Source organism: Callorhinus ursinus, unplaced genomic scaffold, assembly GCF_003265705.2.
Source record: "Callorhinus ursinus isolate GAN/ISIS: 27379988/994484 unplaced genomic scaffold, GSC_fseal_2.0 scaffold40, whole genome shotgun sequence".
Lineage (NCBI taxonomy): Eukaryota > Metazoa > Chordata > Mammalia > Carnivora > Otariidae > Callorhinus > Callorhinus ursinus.
Window position 1 is genome coordinate 11,714,954 of NW_027397102.1, and position 18,985 is coordinate 11,733,938.

The window sequence follows — 18,985 nt, forward strand, 5'->3', positions numbered from 1 at the left end:
AAACATTTTTCCACCATGAATAAGTAGCATAGTGGCACATATATTTTGAGAGCTAAATATTTATCACATCACTAGCAAGCTACACATTAAAGGACAATTAGGAGGGATTCTGACATTTGTCAATTAATACTGTAATATTATCTCAGCTTTCTTTTAAATAAAGATAACTTTTTCTGATAAAGGTATACTCTCTGTATAATATCTGTAAAATGAAGAAAATTAAAAGGAAAAAAATAAAAGTTGTCCATAATTCCACCAAAACTGAGAGATTTACAGGCAGTCTTTTTCCTATGCATGTGAGTATGTATGCATATAAATGTATATTTTTTGCACCTAATTATACATGTTGTGTGTGAAACGTATTTTTCCTTTACCATTACAGAGTGAACATTTGCCCATTTTTAGGAAGAGAATGTGCTCCTTCATGCTACTAAAACGTGTAATACATCACATTTCAGTCCAGGTTGCAGAAACCTTCACGAGATACCTAAGAGGAGTAAAGTTGTTATATTACCTTTTCATCATGAATCGCTGATTATTATTCTTACCTATCTCCGTTTCAGTATATGGAGTAAACAATTTCTGCACAACTGGTTCTAAATCTTCTCTTGCTGTTTTAGAAGATGTACAAGTCAAATGAACCAAATCTGTTTAAAAAAAAAATATCTTGAGTTCCTATTACACACATTTGGCACTAAACTGGTGCCAGGGGAAACAGAGACCTAAGCAAGTCATGGCTCCTGCCTTTAAGGAATTTATAATCTAGTGATGGAACATGTAGAAACCATAACAATATGCTGTATGTGTTAATAGCTAAAATATGTGTTAACTAATAAAGAGCACACTAAGACACAAGAGGAAGTAGCAGTTGGTGGTTCATTTTATAAAACTAGCAGAGTAGAAAAGCTTAGGAAACCACTTATTCATAGAAAGAGCTAAACTTATCCTTATAACATTCCCAAAGAGGCTGGATAAAGGAAGAGGCTGGATAAAGGATTGCTAAGCAAAGTAGAAGTATGTAAAAAAGAATGAAATGGAGTATTTACCTAGAGAACACACTTCATATTCTTCAGATGGAAGAATCCATTTATATAAACTTTACTGATAAGTTAACATATCTATTCATTATAGGGTTTTCTTTTTTCTTTAAATTTTTTATTGTTATGTTAATCACCATACATCATTAGTTTTGTTTTTTTTTAAGATTTTATTTATTTGACAGAGAGAGAGACAGCGAGAGAAGGAACACAAGCAGGGGGAGTGGGAGAGGAAGAAGCAGGCTTCCCGCCGAGCAGGGAGCCCGATATGGGGCTTGATCCCAGGACCCTGAGATCATGACCTGAGCCGAAAGCAGACGCTTAACGACTGAGCCACCCAGGCGCCCCCATCATTAGTTTTTGATGTAGTGTTCCATGATTCATTGTTTATCTATAACACCCAGTGCTCCACACAGAACGTGCCCTCTTTAATACCCATCACCAGGCTAACCCATCCCCCCACCCCCTCCCCTCTAGAACCCTCAGTTTGTTTTTCAGAGTCCATCGTCTCTCATGGTTCATCTCCCCCACCGATTTCCCCCCCTTCATTCTTACCCTTTCTTTCTTTTTCTTAACATATATTGCATTATTTGTTTCAGAGGTACAGATCTGTGATTCAACAGTCTTGCACAATTCACAGCGCTCACCATAGCACATACCCTCCCCAATGTCTATCACCCAGACACCCATCCCTCCCACCCCACCCCCACTCCAGCAATCCTCAGTTTGTTTCCTGAGATTAAGAATCCCTCATATCAGTGAGGTCATATGATACATGTCTTTCTTTGATTGACTTATTTCACTCAGCCTAACACCCTCCAGTTCCATCCACGTAGTTGTAAATGGCAAGATCTCATTCCTTTTGATGGCTGCATATCAAAACCTCAATGAGATACCACCTCCCACCAGTCAGAATGGCTAAAATTAACAAGTCAGGAAACAACAGATGTTGGTGGGGATGCGGAGAAAGGGGAATCCTCTTACACTGTTGGTGGGAATGCAAGCTGGTGCAACCACTCTGGAAAACAGTATGGAGGTTCCTCAAAAAGTTGAAAATAGAGCTACCGTACGATCCAGCAATTGCACTACTGGGTATTTACCTCATTATAGGGTTTTCTAAGAAAACTTTTCGGGGAACACTGCTGGCTAGGTTTGAGTGATACATATACTTGAAAGTCCATAAAATGGCACAATTTAAAGCAGTATATAGTATTTTCAGAAATCCCAAATCACTTCCTTTTTCCATTTACAGATTCATGGGGCCTGGCCTTGGAGAATGTTTGCGTTAGAGAATATCATGAACAAAAAAGGCCCTTCATAGGAGTAAAGTACTGTAGCCTAATACACTTAGAATTGCTAAAGCCCAACACACAAATATAAAGTAAGGACAAACAGTTTTGTGTACTGAAAGAAAGGACTAAGGGGATCCCTAATGGGAGAAATTCTTATGGTCCAGGAAAGGGCTTGGGGCAGGATAAAATGGTAACTGAAAGAATATATTAGAGAAGAGTATAAGTACTGAGAAATTCTTTCCCCTAAAACACCGGTAGAAAAGTATACTCACTTCTTTTCTGAAAGTTTAGACCAGTAGACTTTATTTTTAAACCCCAGGAAGACAGTTCAAAGCTTATCATGGAAGTTGACATCAGAAGTGGAGGCTTATTATTAAAATTCCATTCTAAGCATGAACTGAGGACTCTTAATAACCATCTGAGCTAAAATCAAATTTTGTAGATTTTTTTCAGGTCCACCAAAAAAAGTGATATTCTAAGAAGGTTTCTATTTTATTTGAGTATAGTTTTTACATGATTGTAACAATGATTCCTATTGATTCTGGGATACAATAGGACGTATGGTACTAATCATTTCAAAAGGTATAATAACCTTCACAACAAAATTATTCCTAATTAACTAAAATTTTCCAAATGCTATATAACTTTGCTGGGGAGTTTAAACTCCCTACGTAATTGCTGAATTAAATGGGGTATATAACTACAAAGGCAGAAATTCCTGATAAAACTTGAGAGAAACTGTCCTGTCTCATAAAATACCAATACCCATGCCAAAGTTCTCAATTTTCCAGTTCTTCCTATTCAGTTAATGTGTACTAGAGAAAAAGCAGATGAACATGAATATAAATAAAAGTATATTTTTAATATCTTAAGGGTAGACTACTGGTTCCATTTAACAGGATATATAAAAGAAATATATAATGGAGTAATTACATCCTTATGTTTCGTAACAATATTATCATAGTTTGGTTCAGGGAGTGCCACCAAAAATTTCTAGTAGTCAAGTCAGATTATCATCTTACACTTAATGAGTTTTATACCAATTCTTAGAAAGAGGGGTGCCTGGGTGGCTCAGCTGGTTAAGCATCTGCCTTTGGCTCAGGTCATGATCCCTGTGTCCTGGGATCAAGCCCCTTGTCCAGCTCCCTGCTCAGCGGGAAGTCTGCTTCTCCCTCTTCCTTTGCCTCTCCCCCCAATCATGCTCTCTCTCTCAAATAATAAAATCTTTATTTACAAAATAAAATAAAAATAAAAAATAATATAAAATAAAAGCAAAAAACAATTCTTAGAAATACTAAAACATTCATAACCTGAATTGTAATGTCCGAACATTGATTCTGATTAGATGCTACATTATTAATTGACCTAAAAATTTAAGTTATAAACAACTATTTTTTTTCTCCCTACACTTCCTACTTTTCCTGTTATGATCAAAGTAATATAGACTACTACTTATTTAGTAAGTTATATATGAACCTCATGGTAACCACAAACCCCAAAACTATAAATAGATACACCAAAAATTAGGAGAAAGAAAGTCAAACATAACACTACAGAAACTCATCAATCACAAAGAAAGTAAGAAAGCAAGAGAGGGAAAAGAACTACAAAACAACCACAAAACAATTAACAAAATGGCAATAGAGATACCTAGCAATAATTACTTTAAATGCATTATGTGATTTTAATTCTTCTCCAAAAAATTAACTTGCTCAATAAATGCTAAAAATGACTACAAGTTATATCAGATGGGGCAAGTGCTTTTCTAAAAGCATTACACTTATTAATACAAATCAATAACTATTACTAAGATTGTAGAAGATACATCAGAAGTGAAAATATTACCCATTGGCATCATGTGATATTATAACGGACTCAAAAATTTTTAAACCTTGGCTCTTTTATAAACTATGCTCCTATTAACTTCATTTAGCAACTGCTTAAAGTCTTAATGGTCTTAAAAATGATGAAATGTATTCTCTATCACAATTTCTCTGCTGGCAATAATACTTAGATTTGATTGGCATTAAAGAAGCCTTAGTGCAATATATGCTTTAATTCATAGAATAAAACAGTAACACTTGAAAAAGTTTGGTGAATGGAGTGCTAGTCACAATCAGTACCACTGAAACAAAGATATCTGAAGTTCACAAGTCTGACATCACTCAACACGAAACTAGAAATACAACCACGCTTTCATTTTAGTTCTCTAAAACTTCCTGGTCAAAACAGCATCTGTCCCAAAGCAGTGAGACCCTCCCCCAAAAGAACAGTGCAGGCCCCCGCCACAGCACTTCCCTAAAGTTTGGAGTTTTAAAAGTTAGCAGGCTTGGGGTAAATACCCAGTAGTGCAATTGCTGGGTCATAGGGTAGTTCTATTTTCAACTTTTTGAGGAACCTCCATACTGTTTTCCAGAGTGGCTGCACCAGCTTGCATTCCCACTAACAGTGTAGGAGGGTTCCCCTTTCTCCGTACCCTTGCCAACATCTGTCATTTCCTGACTTGTTATAATTTTAGCCATTCTGACTGGTGTGAGGTGGTATCATATTGAGGTTTTGATTTGGATTTCCCTGATGCTGAGCAATGTTGAGCACTTTTTCAAGTGTCTGCTTGCCATTTGGACGTCTTCTTTGGAAAAATGTCTGTTCATGTCTTCTGCCCATTTCTTGATTGGATTATTTGTTCTTTGAGTGTTGAGTTTGATAAGTTCTTTATAGATTTTGGACAGTGCTCACCATAGCACATACTTTCCCTAATGTCTATCACCCAGCAACCCCATCCCTACCACTCCCCACCACTCCAGCAACCCTTAGTTTGTTTCCTGAGATTAAGAATTCCTCATTTCAGTGAGATCATATGATACGTGTCTTTCTCTGATTGACTTATTTCACATAGCATAATACCCTCTCGTTCCATCCACGTCATTGCAAATGGCAAGATTTTGGTTTTTTTGATGGCTGCGTTAATATTCCATTGTATATATAGACCACATCTTATTTATCCATTCATCTGTTGATGGACATCTTGGCTCTTTCCATAGTTTGGATATTGTGGACACTGCTGATATAAACATTGGGGTGCACGTACCCCTTCAGATCACTACATTTGGGGGGTGGGAGGGATGGGGTGGCTGGGTGATAGACAATTGGGAGGATATGTGCTATGCTGAGCGCTGGGAATTGTGTAAGACTGATGAGTCACAGACCTGTACCTCTGAAACAAGTAATACATTATATGTTGAAAAGCAAAAAAGTATGAAGGGAAAAATGAAGGGGGGGATTTGGAGGGGGAGATGAACCATGAGAGACTATGGACGCTGAGAAACAAACTGAGGATTCTAGAGGGGAGGGGGGGTGGGGGTATGGGTTAGCCTGGTGATGGGTATTAAAGAGGGCACATATTGAATGGAGCACTGGGTGTTATATGCAAACAATGAATCATGGAACACTATATCAAAATTTAATGATGTACTGTATGGTGATTAACATAACATAGTAAAATAAAATTAAAAAAAAGTAAAGCACCCGCCCTGCACCATTTAAAAAAAAAAAAAAAAAGGTAGCAGGCTTTGCTGGGATAGAGCCCAAAGTTCACTGCACTGCTCCAGGCAGGCAAACAACGCAGAGGCAGCATGAAAACACGTATCTGAAAAACGCTTGGAACATACAAGAAGAAATTATTCCCTCTTCTGGGAGTGCTTCCCTGAGAAGAGCAGCACAGAGACCACTCTCCAGGAACAAAGGGTGGCTGGCTGGTGCCATTTCCCTCCTCCACCAAGTCCTACCCACCCTGCACTCTGCTGGAACTACTTTTCTCCTGCAACTGTGCATAAGTCCCAGTGCAACAGGCTCCTGCCAGAAAACCAATAGAAATCCCGACACACACAATGTATACTGACCAGAGAGTTCAGCAAGGCTTCAGTTCTAGTGGAAGTAGCACCAGGTTTCATTTAACAAGTAGACCAGAATACACCTAGTTAAAAGTCCCTACACACTGGCCAAGATCCAAACAATCCCCACTGCAGGCAAGGAGAGCCTCTGCAGAGGCTTGCTTGAAGGACAGAACAGTGGAAACACAGCAGCAGAGTGCACACAGCACACACCAGAGACACTTGCCAGGCCCTGAACACTATATGACACCTTCATAAAGTCATTACTCTCAGGAGAAGGAAACATAAGAGACTTTTCTAAAACAGAGAAGAAGACAGAGACTTACATAAAATGCCCAGATGTAAAAATTCATCTCAAAAGAAAGAACAAGAAAAGTTCACAAACAGGGATGAAATTTAAACAGATATAAGTGGGGAGTCTGCTTCTCCCTCTTCCTGCTACTCCCTCTGCTTGTGCTCTCTCTGATAAATAAATAAAATCTTAAAAAAAAAGAAAAAGATTTCTGGGGTTGTGTCAGAAGGACACAGGAGCACTGGCCAAAGGTTCGAGAGATGGGAAAAGATGGTGGAGTAGGGGTCCCTATTCTAAGCGGTCCCCGGAATTGAACTGGATATCCACCAGAACACTCTGAACATCCATGGAATCAGCCTGAGATGTAAGAAGATAGATCTGGAACTCTACAAACAGAATATTGCAGGCGGCTGGTTTCGAGGTAGGGAGCGGGGAGCCGTGATTCTGCGGGCAGATATCTGAAGATAAAAGGAAGGGGGAGGGAGCCGAGCCCTCGGGATCCTAAACCGCTGGTGAGCGACAGCCTCCTGAGCTGGGGACGGGGCACACACTCGCAGACTGGTAGAAACGGGGAAAGGACTTTAGGCGACCGCTGGGACTGAAGCTGGAGCGGTGGGGCTGCGCGTGTGAACTGGGGGCAGCTGGCAGATTTAGAAGCACAAAGGGCAGAGACGTGCCCTGACCTGGAGGCAAGGACTGGGAGTGCTGTGGAGGGGCGCACAACCCAAGACGCTGCAGTTCATAGCAGCAAGGACAGAAACGGAGAGAGTGTGGCCTGGAGAGCTCATTGAAGAACAGAATGCGATCTCTCTGCTCTGAGGTAGAGGGTTGGAAATGGTCTCTTCTGCTCTCACGGAAGAGACGCGGAAAGCCTCCAGAGAAAAAAAGCCCCCAAAACCTGGTTTGCACTGAGCCTGTTGCCCGCCACAGGGGGCAGGGCAACTCTGCCCAAACAGGGTTGCCTGAGTAACAGCGTGCCAGGCCCCTCTCCCAAAACACAGGCTGAGAAAACAAGAGGCCAGCAACACTAAGGTCCCTACAAAACAGGTGCATTTCGCTTAGATTGTGTTCAATAATTTGGACTCTATACATACCCTCAACCACCCATCAACAGAATGACTAGGAGGAGGAACCCCCAAAATAGGAAAGACTCAGAGACTATGACTTATGCCACAGATTTACAAATGCATTCAGATATAACCAAGATGTCGGAGGTGGAATTCAGGTTAGCAATTGTGAAGACAATAGCTAGACTGGAGAAGTCAATTAATGGCTACATAGAGTCTCTAAGGGCAGAAATGAAAGCTGAACTGGTAGAACTTAAAAATGCTATCAATGAGATCTAATCTAATCTAGAAAATCTAACAGGTAGGGTAAGTGAGGCAGAAGACCAACTAATAGACAAAAAGGGAAAAGAGGAGGCCAGGGAAAAACAACTGAGAATCCATGAAAATAGAATCAGAGAAATAAGCGACAGAATGAAAGGTTCCAATGTCAGAATCATTGGGATCCCTGAGGGGATGGACAGAGAGACAGGACTAGAAGATATATTTGAGGAAACTGTAGCTGAGAACTTCCCTAATCTGTGGAATGAAACAAACATTCCTGTCCTAGAGGCAGAGAGGACCCCTCCCAAGATCAAGGAAAACAGGCCAACGCCCCAGCATGTAATAAAAAAACTTGCAAATCACAGAACCAAGGAAACCATCTTAAGGGCAGTTAGAGGAAGAGATTCCTTACGTACAGAGGGAGGAACATCAGAATAACGTCAGACCTATCCAGAGACACCTGGCAAGCCAGAAAGGCCTGGCAAGACATATTCAGGGTACTAAGCAAGAACATGCAGCTAAGAATACTTTATCCAGCAAGGCTGTCATTTAGAATGGATGGAGAGATGCAGAGCTTCCAAGACCGGCAGAAACGGAAAGAATATGTGACCAGTCTGATGGCCTTGCAAGAAATATTAAGGGGGGTTCTATAAAAGGAGAAAGACCTGAAGAGTGATACAGAAAAGAAATTGGGGCACCTGGGTGGCTCAGACGTTAAGCGTCTGCCATTGGCTCAGGTCATGGTCCCAGGGTCCTGGGATCAAGCCCTGCATTGGGCTCCATCTTCGGTGGGAAGCCTGCTTCTCCCTCTCCCACTCCCCCTTCTTGTGTTCCCTCTTTCGCTGTGTCTCTTTCTGTCAAATAAATAAATATTAAAAAAAAAAGAAAAGAAATTTACAGGGACCATCTATAAAAACAAGGTCTTCACAGGCAATATGATGATAATTAATTCATATCTTCCAATAATCACTCTCAACGTGAACAGCCTAAATGCTCCCATAAAAAGACACAGGGATGCAGACTGGATAAAAAGACAGGACCCATCCACATGCTGTCTATAAGAGACTCATTTTGAACCTAAAGATACATTCAGACTGAATGTGAAGGGATGGAGATCCATCTTCCAGGCCAGCAGACCTCAAAAGAAAGCAGGGGTAGCAATTCTTACATCAGACAAACTAGATTTTAAACTAAAGACTGTAGTTAAAGACACAGAAGGACACTATATCATTCTTAAAGGGTCTATCCAACAAGATCTAACAACTGTAAATATCTATACTCCCAACATGGGAGCAGCCATCTATATAAGCCAACTGTTAACCAAAATAGTCATATTGATAACAATACATTAATTGGAAGAGACCTCAATACTCCACTCTCAGCAATGGACAGATCATCTAAGCAGAAAATCAACAAAGAAACAAGAGCTTTGAATGACACACTGGACCAGATGGACCTCATAGACAAATACAGAACATTCCACCCTAAAACAACAGAATACTCACTCTTCTCGAGTGCACATTGAACTTTCTCCACAACAGACCACATACTGGGTCACAAATCAGGTCTCAACTGATATCAAAAGATGGAGATTACTTCCTGCATATTCTCAGACCATAATGCTTTAAAACGAACTCAATCACAAGAAAAAATTTGGAAGATATTCAAACATTTGGAAGCTAAAGACCACTCTGCTCAAGAATGTTTGGGTCAACCAGGAAATCAAAGAACTTAAACAATTCATGGAAACCAGTGAGAACGAAAACACATTGGTTCAAAACCTATGGGATGCTGCAAAGGCGGTCCTAAGGGGGAAATACACAGCCATCTAAGCCTCACTCGAAAAAATAGAAAAATCTTGAATTCACCAACTAACTCTACACCTTAAAGAACTAGAGAAAAAGCAACAAACGATGTCTAAGCCATGCATTAGAAGAGAAATAACTGAGATTAGAGCAGAGATCACGGAATTAGAAACCAGAAACGCAGTAGATCAGATCAACGAAACTAGTAGTTGGTACTTTGAAAGAATTAATAAGATCGATAAACAACTGGCTAGACTTATCCAAAAGAAAAAAGACCCAAATTAATAAAATTATGAATGAAAGGGGACAGATCATGACTAACACCAAGGAAATAAACAATTATTAGAAATTATTATTGACAACTATATGCCAATAAACTGAGCAATCTGGATGAAATGGAGGCCTTCCTGGAAACCTGTAAGCTGCCAAGACTGAAACAGGAAGAAAGTGACAACCTTAACAGGCCAATAATCATAAGGAGATTGAAGCAGTGATCAAAAACCTCCCAAAAAACAAGAGTCCAGGGCCTGATGGATTCCCTGGGGAATTCTACCAAACATTCAAAGAAGAAATAATATCTATTCTCCTGACAATGTTTAAAAAAAAAAACAGAAACGGAATTAAAGCTTCCAGACTCATTCTATGATGCCAGCATTACCTTAATCCCCAAACGAGGCAAAGAGCCCATCAAAAAGGAGAATTTCAAATAGATATCCCTGATGAATATGGATTCCAAAATCCTCAACAAAATCCTAGCTAATAGGATCCAACAATGTATTAAAAGGAACATCCATCACGACCAAGTGGGATTTATCCCCGGGATGCAGGGGTGGTTAAACATTTGCAAATCAATGAATGTGAGAGAACACATTAATAAGAAGAGAGAGAAGAACCATATGGTCCTCTCAATTGATGCAGAAAAAGCATCTGACAAAATACAACATCCTTTCTTGATTAAAACTCTTCAGAGTATAGGGATAGAGGGAACATTCCTCACGCTCATAAAATCCATCTATGAAAAACCCACAGCGAATATCATTCTCAATGGGGAAAAGCTGAGAGCCTTTCCCTTAAGATAAGGAACAGGACAAGGATGCCAACTCTCGCCACGATTGTTCAACATAGTACTAAAAGTCCTAGCAACAGCAATCAGACAACAAAAAGAAATAAAATGTATTCAGACTGGCAAAGAAGAAGTCAAACTCTCTCTTTTCACAGATGACATATTTTACGTGGAAAACCCAAAAGACTCCACCCCCAAATTACTAAAACTCATACAGCAATTCAGTAATGTGGCAGGATACAAAATCCATGCACAGAAATCAGTTGCTTTCTTACTAACAATGCAACTGTAGAAAGAGAAATTAGAGAAACGATTCCATTTACAATAGCACCAAAAACCGTAAGCTGCCTCGGAATAAATCCGTAAGGATCAATACTCTAGGAACTACAGAACACTCATGAAAGAAATTGAAGAAGACACAAAAAGATGGAAAAACATTCCATGCTCATGGATTGGAAGAATAAACATTGTTAAAATGTCTATGCTACCCAGAGCAATCTATACCTTCAATGCCATCCTGATCAAAATTCCAATGACATTTTTCAACATGCTGGAACAAACAGTCCTAAAATTTGTATGGAATCAGAAAAGACCCCGAATCGCCAAGGAAATGTTGAAAAAGAAAAACAAAAGCTGGGGCATCACACTGCCCAATTTCAAGCTGTATTACAAAGCTGTGATCACCAAGACAGCATGGTACTGGCACAAAAATAGACATATCGACCAATGGAATAGAACAGAGAACCCACATATGGACCCTCAACTCTATGGTCAAATAATCTTCAACAAAGCAGGAAAAAATATGCAATGAAAAAAAGACAGTCTGTTAAATAAATGGTACTGAGAAAATTGGACAGCCACATGCAGAAGAATGAAACTCGACCATTCTCTAACACCATACACAAAGACAAACTCAAAATGGATGAAAGACCTCAATGTGTGTCAGGAATCCATCAAAATCCTAGAGCAGAACATAGGCAGTAACCGCTTTGACATCGCCCACAGCAACTTCTTTCAAGTTATATCTCCAAAAGCCAGTGAAACAAAAGCAAAAATGAACTTTTGGGACTTCATCAAGATAAAAAGCTTCTACACAGCAAAGTCAACAAAACATAGAGGCAACCCACAGAATGGGAGAAGATATTTGCAAATGACACTACAGATAAAGGGCTGGTATCCAAGATCTATAAAGAACTCAAACTCAACACCCAAAAAACAAATAATCAAGTCTAAAAATGGGCAGGAGACATGAAAAGACACTTCTCTAAACACGACATACAAATGGCTAACAGACACATGAAAAAATGTTCACCATCATTAGCCATCAGGGATATTCAAATCAAAACCACATTGAGATACCACCTTACACCAGTGAGAATCGCAAAAATTGACAAGGCAAGAAACAACAAATGTTTGAGAGGTTGTAGAGAAAAGGGAACCCTTTTACACTGTTGGTGGGAATGCAAGTTGGTACAGCCACTTTGGAAAATAGTGTGGAGGTTCCTCAGAAAATTAAAAATAGAGCTACCCTATGACCCAGCAATTGCACTCCCCGGTATTTACCCCAAAGACACAGATGTAGTGAAAAGAAGGGCCATATGCACCCCACTGTTCACAGCAGCAATGTCTGCAACAGCCAAACTGTGGAAAGAGCCGAGATGGCCTTCAACAGATGAATGGATAAAGAAGATGTGGTCCATAAACAATGGAATATTACTCAGCCATCAGAAAGGATGAATACCCAACTTTTATATTAGCATGGATGGGAGTGGAGATTATGGTAAGTGGAAAAAGTGAAGCATAGAAAGTTAATTATCATATGGTTTCACTTATTTGTGGAGCATAAGGAATAGCATGGAGGACATCAAGAGACGGAAGGGAAAAATGAAGGGGGCAAATCGGAGGGATAGATGAACCATGAGAGACTATGGACTCTGAGAAGTAAACAGGGTTTTAGAGGCGAGGGTCGTGGGGTGGTTATGGGTATTAAGGAGGGCACGTACTGCATGGAGCACTGGGTGTTATATGAAAACAATGAATCGTCGATCACTACATCAAAAACTAATGATGTACTGTATGGTGACTAATAATAAAATAAATGACATAATAACATATATAATAATAAATATAATAACATAATAAAATAAAATGAAAAAAAAACCCAGATATAAGTAAAATGCCTGGAGATTTTAAAGCAATAATCATAATGATACTCACCAGGCTTGAGAAAAGAATAGAAGACTTCAGGGAGGCCCATACCACAGAGATAAAAAGTCAGAAATGAAAAATGCAATAACTGAGTTTTTTTTTTTTAAACAGATTCTAAAAAGACTGGATGTAATGACAACAAGGATAGAAGAAGCAGAGGAATGAATGAGTGACATAGAAAACAGAATAATGGCAAATAATGAAGAAGAACAAAACAGAGAAAGAAGACTTATTGAGCACGAGAACAGACAGGGAACTCAGTGATTCCATCAAAAGTAGTAACATTTGTATGGTAAGAATCCAACAAAAAAAAAGAGAGAAAAGGGGGCAGAAGCTTTATTTGAGGAAATAATAGATAATAACTTCCCTAATCTAAGGAACGAAATAGACATCCAAATCCAGGAGGCACACAGAACTCTCACTAAAATCAACAAAAGCAGGCCAACACTAAGACATAGTGTAGTGAAATTTGCAAAATATAGTGATAAAGAAAAAATCCTAAGAACAGTAAGACAAGTCCCTAACTTACAAGGGAAGACCCAAAAGGCTAGCTGCAGATCATTCCACAAAATTGGCAAGCCAGAAAGGAGTGGCATAATATATTCAACTTCCTGAATGGGAAAAATCTGCAGCAAAGAATACTCTATCCAGCAAAGCTATCATTCAGAATAGGAGAGATAAAGAGCTTCCCAGAGAAACAAAAACTAAAGGAGTTTGTGACCACTAAACCAGCCCTGAAAAAAATATTAAAGGGGACTCTTTGGGAAGGAAAAAGTGACAAAGACTAAAAAGAACAGAAAAAATCTCCAGAAAATGACAAAACAATAAAATAGCAGTAATAAAATTCATATCTATCAATAATTACTCTGAATGAAAATGGACTAAACACTCCAATCAAAAGACATAGGGTATAAGAATGGATTAAAAAAACAATACTCATCTATATGCTGCCTATAAGAGACTCATTTTAGATCTAAAAATGCCTGCAGATTGAAAGTGAGGGGATGGAGAAATATTTCTCATGCAAATGAAAGTCAAAAGAAAGATGGAGTAACAATACTTGTATCAGACAAACTAGATTTTAAACCAAATGCCTTAACAAGATGAAGAAGGGCACTATATCATAATAAAGGGGATTATCCAAGAAGATCAAATAATTAAACTTATGCCCCCAACAGGGGAACACCAAATATATAGAACAATTAATAACAAACTAAAAGGCAGTAATTAATAATAATATAATAGTAGGGGACCTTAAACATCCCACTTATAGCAATGGACAGATCATTTAAGCAGAAAATCAACAAGGAAACAATGACTTTGAATGACACACTGGATCAGATGGACTTAACAGATATCCAACTTAAAGCAGAATACACATTCTTTTCTAATGCACAGGGGACATTCTCCAGAATAGATCACACATTATATAAAAAAAATCAAGCCTCAACAAGTACAAAAAGACAGATCACACCTATTCTATGAAAACTGAAGTCAACCACAAGAAAAATTTGGAAAGACCACAAATACATGGATTTTAAACAACATGCTACTAACAAATGGTCCACCCGGGAAATCAAAGAAGAAGAAAAAACCATGGAAACAAATGAAAATGAAAACACAATGGTTCAAAACCTTTGGGATGCAGCAAAAGTGGTCATAAGAGGGAAGTATACAGCAATACAGGCCTACCTCAAGAAAAAAGAAAAATCTCAAATACACAACTAACCTTACACCTAAAGCAGCTAGAATAAGAACCATGAACAAAGCCAAAAGCTAGCAGAAGAAAGGAAATAATAAAGATTAAAGCAGAAATAAATGATACAGAAATTAAAATAACCAGTAAAACAGATTAATGGAACCAGGAGCTGGTTCTTTGGAAGAATTAATAAAATTGATAAACCCCAGCCAGACTTATCAAAAAGAAAAGAGAAAGGAACCAAATAAATGACAAATGAGAGAGGAGAAATCACAACTGACACCACAGAAATATAACTGTAAGAGAATATTATGAAAAACTATATGCCAACCAATTGGACAACCTGGAAGAAGTGGGTAAATTCCTAGAAACAGAAACTACAAAAACTGAAACAGGAAGAAATATAAAATTTGAACAGACCATAACCAGCAAATAATTCAATCAGTAATCAAAAATCTGCCAACAAACAAAACTGCAGGTCCAGATGGCTTCCCAGGGAACTTTTACCGAACATTTAAAGAAGGGTTAATAACTACCTATTCTTCTCAAAATATTCCAAAACACAGAAATGGAAGGAAAACATCCAAACTCATTCCATGAGGACAGCATTTTCCAAAATAAAATCTAGTTTGTCTGATTCCAAAACAAGACAAAGACTCCACTAAAAAAATAGCACTACAGGCCAATATCCTTCATGAACATGGATGCAAAAATTCTCAACAAGATATTAGCAAATTGAACCCAACAGTACATTAAAAGAAACATTCACCACAATCAAGTGGGATTTATTCCTGGGCTGCAAGGGTGGTTCAATATTTGTAAATCAATCATGTGGCATACCACATTAATAAAAGATAAGAACCATATGGTCCTTTCAATAGACGCAGAAAAAACATTTGACAATGTACAACACCCATTCTTGATAAAAACCCTTAACAAAATACAGATAGAGGGAACACACCTCAACATAATAAAGGCCATATTTGAACAAAACACAGCTAATATCATCCTCAATGGGGAAAAACTGAGATTTTCCTCTAAGGTCAGGAACAAGATGGGGATGTCCACTCTAATCACCATTATTTAACACAGTAATGGAAGTCCTAGCCACAGCAATCAGACAACAAAAAGAAATAGAAGGCATACAAATTGGTAAGGAAGAAGTCAAACTTTCACTATTTGCAGATGACACGATACTCTATATAGAAACCCCAAAAGACTCCACCAAAAAATTGCTAGAACTGACACACAAATTCAAGCAATTCACAGGATATAAAACCAATGTTGAGAAATCTGTTGTGTTTCTATACACCAAAAATGAAGCAGAAAGAGAAATCAAGGAATCAGTCCCATTTATAATTGCACCAAAACCCATAAAATACCTAGGAATAAACATAAAAGATCTGTACTCTGAAAACTATAAAACACTGAAGAAAGAACCTGAAGATGACACAAAGAAATGGAAAAACATTCCATACTCATAGGAAGAACAAATATTGTTAAAATGTCCATGCTACCCAAAGCGATCTACATATTTAATGCAATTCATATCAAAATACCTACAGCATTTTTCACAGAGCTAGAACAAACAATCCTCAAATTCGTATGGAACCACAAAAGATCCCTAATAGCCAAAGCAATCCTGGAAAAGAAAAGCAAAGCTAGAGGCATCACAATTCTGCACTTCAAGCTATGTTACAAACCTGTAGTCACCAAAACAATACAGAACTGGCACAAAAACAGAGACACAGATCAATGGAACAGAAGCGAGAACCCAGAAATGGACCCAACTAATCTTCAACAAAGCAGGAAATGCAATGAGAAAAAGAGAGTCTTTCCAACAAATGGTGTTGGGAAAATTGGACAGCCACGTGTAAAAGAATGAAACTGGACCACTTTCTTACACAAGAATAAACTCAAAAACGGATGAAAGACCTAAATATGAGACAGGAAACCATTAAAATCTTAGAGGAGAACACAGGCAGAATCCTCTTTCTCCTCGGCCATAGCAACTTCTTACTAGACACATCTCTGGAGGCAAGGGAAACAAAAGCAAAAATGAACTATTGGGACTAATAGACATGAAAAGATGCTCAACATCACTCATCATCAGGGAAATACAAATCAAAACCAGGCTGAGATAACATCTTATACCTACCAGAATGGCTAAAATTAACAACAGAGGAATTAACAGATGTTGGCAATGATGTAGAGAAAGGGGAACTCTTACATTGTTGGGAATGCAAACTTGTGCAGCCACTCTGGAAAACAGTATGGAGGTTCCTCAAAAGTTAAAAATAGAACTACCCTAATGACCCAGCAATTGCACTACTAGGTATGTGCCCAAAGGATACAAAAATACCGATTTAAAGGAGGACATGCACCTAATGTTTATAGCAGCATTATCAACAATAGCCAAACTATGGGAAGAGCCCAAATGTCCATCAACTGATGAATGGATAAAGAAGATAGTGTGTGTGGAATACTATCCACCCAATCAAAAAGAATAAAATGAATAAAATCTTACCATTTGCAATGCCGTTGATGGAGCTAGTGTATTATGGTAGAGAAAAAAGCCAGAGAAACAAATAGCATATGATTTCACTCATAGATGGAATTTAAGAAACAAACAGATGAACATAGGAGAAGGAGACAAAAAATAAAAGAGGGGGAGGCAAACCATAAAAGACTCTTACTCTAGAGAACAAACAGAGGGTTGATGGAGAGGAGGTGGGCAGGTGATAGGCTAAATGGGTGATGGATATTAAGGACTGCACCTGCTGTGATGAGCACAGTGTATTATTTTTAAGTGATGAATCACTAAAATTCTACTCCTGACGCTAATGTTACACTATACCTTAACTAACTAGAATTTACATAAAAACCTGAAACAACCTCAAAAAAGGAAAAAAAAATTGTATCATGAATTTTATTAATATATACTACATACAATATATTTAGTTATATATTAGTATTTGGTAATATATTACTAATATCTTTAGTAGATTACACATATTATATATAATTATATAATACATGTTTTATATGTTTATATATAATGAAGTATTACACAGCCATAAAATGGATGAGATTTTGCTATTTGCAACAACATGGACGGACGTATAAAATGTTATTCTAATTGAAATAAATCAGACTGAGAAAGACAAATACCATATGATTTCACTCTTATCTGGAGTCTAATAAAAAAAAATGAATGAATAAACAAGGGAAAAAACAGAATCAGACTTATAAATAGAGATCAAACTAATGGTTGTCAGTGGTAAGGGGAGTAAGGTGATGTGATGGACAAAATGGATGAAGGGGAGTGGGAGATACAGGCTTCCAATTGTGGAATAAACACGTCATGGGAATAAGAGGTATAGCATAGTGAATATGGTCAATGATATTGTAGCAGCATTGTATGGGAAGAGAGGGTAGCTACATTTGTGGGGAGCACAGCATAATGTATAGGGAAGTTGAACTGCTTTGTTGTACACATGAAACTAATGTAACATTGTGTGTCACCTATATTCAAAAAATTTTTTTAAGTGAAAACATATTTCTTGAGTTTTATAAGTGCCATACACTGTTCACATGAATCTGATCCTTATAACAGTCCTGAGGTATAGATACTATCATTATCCCTATTTTATAGATGGGGAAGCTGAGGTACAGAGAGATTAAGCAACTTGCCTAAGGTCATTCAGCTATTATGTAAAAGAGTTAGAACATAGCCAGTCTATGTTCTCAACTACCATATAATAGCGTATTGTTAGAATGCAACTTCCTGGTTAACTGAACTGTTTAGCTGCCTTGGAAGTACCTTTTGTATATATTATTTCTGTACCGTATAAAAGTAAACTTCAGTTGTACACTTACAGTTTTACAAATTCAAAATCAAATCACGTCAAAGATAAGGCAATATGATATCCATGAAAATTCATTAAATTAAAGAGACTAAAAGGTGAAAGTAAACATATTTTAACGTCTTAAGCACATTTTTGGTCATATACTTTAAAACTACAGTGCATTTGCATAGCATAGGATAAAGAATAAAAAGTCTAAAATATGTGATCTGTAAAAAGAAAAATTAAAAATTGCTTAACAATTGATCACTTGCTTTGTTAATGTCTAAAGATTAAATTGATTTTAGTATTACATTTGAATACATGATTTTTATGATATTTTCTACTCTGAGTAAGAAATCTGTATTTATTTGGTCTATTTTTGTCAAACAAATTTGTTTTTATGAATTAAAATTCTGACTAATCATAATACAAAAAAATTGTTGAAAAATTGAAAATACTGTGAGAATTATATATCTTTTAAACAATGCCTACAATCTCCTAAACAGGATATTTTCTTTAACAA

General features: G+C 37.7%; 1 protein-coding gene across 5 annotated transcripts in view; it reads right to left on the reverse strand.

Annotated features, from left to right (window-relative positions):
- Positions 1-18,985, reverse strand: part of CHM (CHM Rab escort protein) — a 208,851-nt gene that overhangs the window by 12,614 nt on the left and 177,252 nt on the right. For all 5 annotated transcript variants that reach the window (XR_012374805.1, XM_025878809.2, XM_025878733.2 and 2 more), the window contains one exon: positions 549-647. Coding sequence is in view for 3 of the 5 variants with exons in the window: in XM_025878809.2 (XP_025734594.1) it covers positions 549-647 (99 nt within the window). In the remaining 2 variants the exon portion in view is untranslated. Of the gene's footprint in view, positions 1-548; positions 648-18,985 lie in introns of those variants that run through there.